The sequence below is a fragment of the Echinops telfairi genome, unplaced genomic scaffold (genome assembly GCF_000313985.2).
Source record: "Echinops telfairi isolate 266 unplaced genomic scaffold, ASM31398v2 ScPeMD7_27;HRSCAF=92, whole genome shotgun sequence".
In the NCBI taxonomy this organism is placed as follows: domain Eukaryota; kingdom Metazoa; phylum Chordata; class Mammalia; order Afrosoricida; family Tenrecidae; genus Echinops; species Echinops telfairi.
Window position 1 is genome coordinate 4,282,308 of NW_022103924.1, and position 4,767 is coordinate 4,287,074.

At 45.3% G+C, this 4,767-nt stretch overlaps 1 protein-coding gene and 1 pseudogene across 1 annotated transcript in view; one reads left to right on the plus strand and one right to left on the minus strand.

Annotated features, from left to right (window-relative positions):
* The window catches only part of LOC101648213 (fructose-1,6-bisphosphatase isozyme 2), a 99,959-nt gene extending 97,457 nt beyond the window's left edge, over positions 1 to 2,502 (plus strand). Inside the window, exon 7 of the mRNA XM_045289438.1 lies at positions 2,107 to 2,502. Coding sequence (XP_045145373.1) covers positions 2,107 to 2,301 — 195 coding nt within the window. The 3' untranslated portion in view covers positions 2,302 to 2,502. The remainder of the gene's footprint in view (positions 1 to 2,106) is intronic.
* A 1,416-nt stretch (positions 2,503 to 3,918) lies between these two features.
* Positions 3,919 to 4,445, minus strand: LOC101663463 (annotated as a pseudogene).
* Positions 4,446 to 4,767: the final 322 nt, after the last annotated feature.

Consider the following 4,767-nt stretch of genomic DNA (forward strand, 5'->3'; position numbering starts at 1 on the left):
CCAAACTGAAAATATTTATATTATGAAAGAGGGAGAAATCCCTGGGAAGCGCAAATAATTAATGTGCTTATCTGCTAACTGAAATAGTGGAAGCTCAATTCCACCCTCCGAGGAAAGGCTTGGTAATCTGCATGTTGAAAACGCAGCCACTGAAAACCCCGCAAAGCACTGGTCGACAGGCATCCATGGGGCGCCAAGAGCAGGGCCAGCAGGAGGGCAAACGGCCCTGTCCATGGAACACTCACTAGCCTTCTATCGTGGACGGGGCTATCCTTGGAAACGTGTCTGGTTTTCAGCCAGTCACAGAAATGATGTCAGTGGCCAAATTAAGGGGAAAAATTCCGAAGACTTTCTCTGCCATAGGTGACTTCAGCTCTCAGTGCGGCCACAACAAGAAATCCAGCATGGACAGTAGGCCAGAGAGAAGATGTAGCATATTAGGCATCCCTCTTTAGGGGAATGCTTGTTGTTGTTTATGCACCTTGTTGGTGTTCTTGAGTGCTGTTGGGCCGTGTGTTTCACTCATGTATATTAATTAACCTCTTGAACTAAGCATCACAGAGAATTCTGCCCGAGAAGTACAAACAGGAAGCCATGTCCTGGGGAATATTACAAAGTGATTGCAAATCAAAGAGGTAGAAATTCCTTAATAGTCCACTTTTGCCACCTACGCTATTAAGAGGAGGTTATTAAGAGCAACTCTTTAAATGATTGTAAATGAGCCAGAAACTATTCACATATAATTACATAAGCATTGCCAGTAGGCAAGTATAACTGAACATCTACATTTCTGTTGATGGCACTGCAACCACCCATGTATTGAAAGTACCACCCATTTCTTTTCTCCCTGTCCTAGTGCTCCTGCTCCCTGTGACTGCACCGCTGTGCGCTCAGGAGTGTGTGCTCTGCCGTATGTGCTTGTGGGCGTGTACACACAGATTCACTTGAGTTCTCCTGATTATGCTCTGCTTGTCCAAATAGCAGTGTCCATTTTTATTGCAGAAAAACCGAGTGGAGACTTGGAGGCTGAGGTCCCAGAAGACCTGGCTGCTTGGTTTTAACATGGTTTACTACAGGAAAGGCAGTGACAATCACATCCAAGTGATGTGGGTCATGAGAAGTTTCATGTGACTTCTCTGAAAACTGAGGTTTAAAAGCAAAACCCTGATAAGATATGGTGCAAACAAAAGCAAATGGGCTTCTATCTGAGATATACCACCTGGGACCTTAAATCCTTATCACCTTGAGTCCCAGAGCAAGGAAAGAGCAAAGTTCTACCTTGGTCATCCATCCCTATGGGGTACAAGTGGCAAACATACTAGGAAGCTAACTAAAAGGTTCAAGTCCACCTTGAGATACCTTGCTAGAGAGATCTGGCAATCTACTTCCAAAGGACCAGCCATGCTAATCCTCATGAAGTCCAGTTCTGCGCAGGTACACTGGAGCTGACCATGGGTCAGAGCCGATTCAAGGACAGCTGTGTTTTGTTTGTTTGTCTCTTACAGGTTTGCCTGCTGTTGAGTTTTGGGTCCCTCTAAGCCCTACTGAGTTGTCCCAAACCATATAGTTCTGAGTGTCCCTCACTTAGATGGCCAGGGACAAAATTAGCTGATTTAAGGGGACCTACGTGCCCTGGGGCTTTTCTGCTCACTCTTCTAAGAGTCAGAAGGTGAGGGTGAGTGCATCTTTTAGTGTCAGCATGAGTCAGAATCAATTTGATGGCTGCTGGTTTTTCTTTTTAGTATATTAGATACATCTGCAGAATCGGTTGCTTCATAGCTGAACTATTGAGAAAGAGGTTCATGGTTCGCTTATTTCCAAGACAAGAGGCAGGTTTCCCAGAAGCTGAAAGAGCACAAGGCAGGTAGAACCAGGTCATAGACACCTGACTCCAGGTGACTCCAGAGGCATATGTGATGAGCAACACCCGCTCTTGTCTGTCCTGTGTCTTGGACTCAGGTGGTCCATGTCCGAGAGATGTATAAGCACACCCATGCTAAGGAGGTGAATCAGGAGCTGGGAGCCCTCCTCAGCTTTAGAAGCATGGCTTGGAACTTAGAGCCACTTGCAAAGCTGGTCCGTGTATCCCTGTTTCTGTCTCCACAGCTCAGACTCCTGTATGAGTGCAACCCAGTGGCCTACATCATTGAGCAGGCTGGAGGCTTAGCGACCACAGGCACACAGCCAGTGCTGGATGTGAAGCCGGAGGCCATTCATCAGCGAGTCCCTCTCATCCTGGGATCTCCAGACGACGTGCAGGAGTATCTCAACTGTGTACAGAAAAGCCAGGCAGGCAGTTAGTGGGTGTGACACCCTCCCACCCCCACCGACTCTCTTTTCTGTCTTGAACCTTGCCCCAAAGATGCTACATAAATGATAAATGGAGAGGGTGGTGATGGAGAACCCCAAAAGCAAATCCCTTAGTCATATCCCTAAGCAACCACAAACCTGCCAGCGACAGGCCCAGATGCCAGAGGTCAAGGTCAAGGGCTAAAAATAAAAATCCACCTGTGGAAAGTGTAACTGGTTTGTCTTCTGTCATGAAGAGTGCCAACTAGGACTGTAATTCAAAGTCTATTACACCAAGTAAGGGGTCCCAGGGTTAATGCGTTGGCCTGCTAACCAAAATGTTGCAAGTTCAAGTCCAATTAGGGGTACCACAGAAGAAAGGCTTGGGAATCTACAAATGGGGCTTCCAAAAATTTGTGGGAAAATTCCATTATCTTTATCTTTTAATTCCATTTTCTCACAAACTTTATCAAGTCCCCTCATACTTTGAAAAAAATCAACCTTTTTAACTTTATGGAGCACAATTGTACTTTGACACACACGGGGTCCCAGGTGAGAGGTCTTGAAGGCAAGTGGTACATCAAGTAATCAACTATACCCCCTTGTCAGCATACCTACACATATCAGCTACTGATGTATCATGCATGGTCCAATAGCTTTTATGCAGGTACAGTATCTAGTACATCTGGCATATAGAATACGTGTTCATAGACTTTTATGCTTTTTGTTAGGCATCCAGTCAACAGAAAACTATTGATAGTTAAAGTTTGGGGGAGTCACATTTTATTCAGATTTTCAAAGGCACAATGGTCAATATCCCTAATCCCTGAGTTTTTCAAGGCTCAACTTTAATCTCAAAGAAGAAAAAGAGTCTTCTTTTTAAAAAAATATGAAAAGGAAAGGAAAAGCAACAATAAAAATATTCAATTTAATCTTAACATTTCAGTAACTTTTAAAAAATAAGAACTTACTAGTTGGTTTGTATGAGCTTGTTAAAAAGACCAAAGATGAAAGCATTCTTCTCCCGTTTTTGCCCATCAAGTTGCTTTTCATTTTTTTGTTTGCTGGATGAGAAACAATATTGTCTAGCCATAAATTGAGTTTCGCTGAGTTGTTCTAATGACAACAACAACAAAAAAGAAAGACACGTGGAGTTGACGCCGTGTCTTGTCCTACAGTGACTACTTTTTTTTCCTTGTGAAATGTGTCCAGTAGACCCTGTGACACCAGAACCTGGGAAAAGCAGACGCCTGTCAGGGAGGGAAAACTCAAATGTAGGAAAACTAGATCCACAGAAAGGAGTAGTAGGAAAGGAATAAGACAGCATTGTCCCCTACAAAAGATTGGGGACTAGTGAGACTTGAAAAATAAGTTCTGGCCCTCCCAGTTTTTACTATATCTGAGTTTCTTAAAGTGAAAATTCCTCTTTTTTTTGTTGCAGGGCTGGGGTGCTAACCAAAGATATTTATGTAGGCTTGGTCCGCAATCCATCCACTGGTGTAATAATGCATATTTAAAACCAGGGAACTAGTAGTCAGGAGCACTCTCCCTCCTGAAACTTGGCACAGCCTTTTCTCCAGCCCCCTGCCCAGTGGTTCCCTTCCAAGTGCCGGGTTGTGGAGGACAGGGTCACTTTTTGGCAGCTTCTGCCTGGACTGCCAAGTTTGCCTCTTTCTGAGCATCCAGGAACACAGCTCGCTCCTTCTGGAAAGCTGCCATCTCCTCTGAACTGAGGTAATTCACCAGAGAACGAGCAGAGCCAATGAGGAACGGACAATGGAGGACAGGGGCACATCCTGTAGGGCGAAGACGACGTCCTGAGGTTTGACTTGGGGGGTCTCATTTAAGTGCTTCGAGGCCACCAGGCCTGAATGCCTCTTTGCCTGTGTTCCTGGAGCCCTTCTCCAGCCCAGCAGCTGCCTACAGAAAGTAGGAAACAGTGGGTTGGCCAAGTTTGAATTCAAATGTCCTGTCAGAGTCACAAAATCTTGGCAGGCAGAGGAATGCCTTCTTTGATATTTTTCATCTTTTCATTGAACTCCTTGCAGAACTGGTTGGGAAATGGCCGTGGCCTGGCCCACCTACACAATGGTCCAGATCACCCCACCATGTTCCGGCTTCTTCAGGTCCTGAGCAGCCTGGCTTAACCTCAACATGGTGCAAGGTGGCTGGCCTCTGTCCAACTCCTTGCACAAGGAGGAGTGAAATTTTTTAATGTGACTCTTCTATCCATTTCTTTATAGCCAAATGATTGGGTGGGGTCATGCAAATAAAACGTGTTGTTACATGCCATCAGGTCTGTTCCAACCCATAATGACCCGTGTGCACAACAGAAGGAAACACTGCACGGTCCCGCTGTCCTCACAATTGTTCCTATGCCTGCACCCATTGCTGTCAATCCCATTGGGTCAATACAGCTTGGCAAAGGCCTTCCTCTTTTTCTCCTCCCCTCTACTTTCCCAAACTCGATGTCCTTCT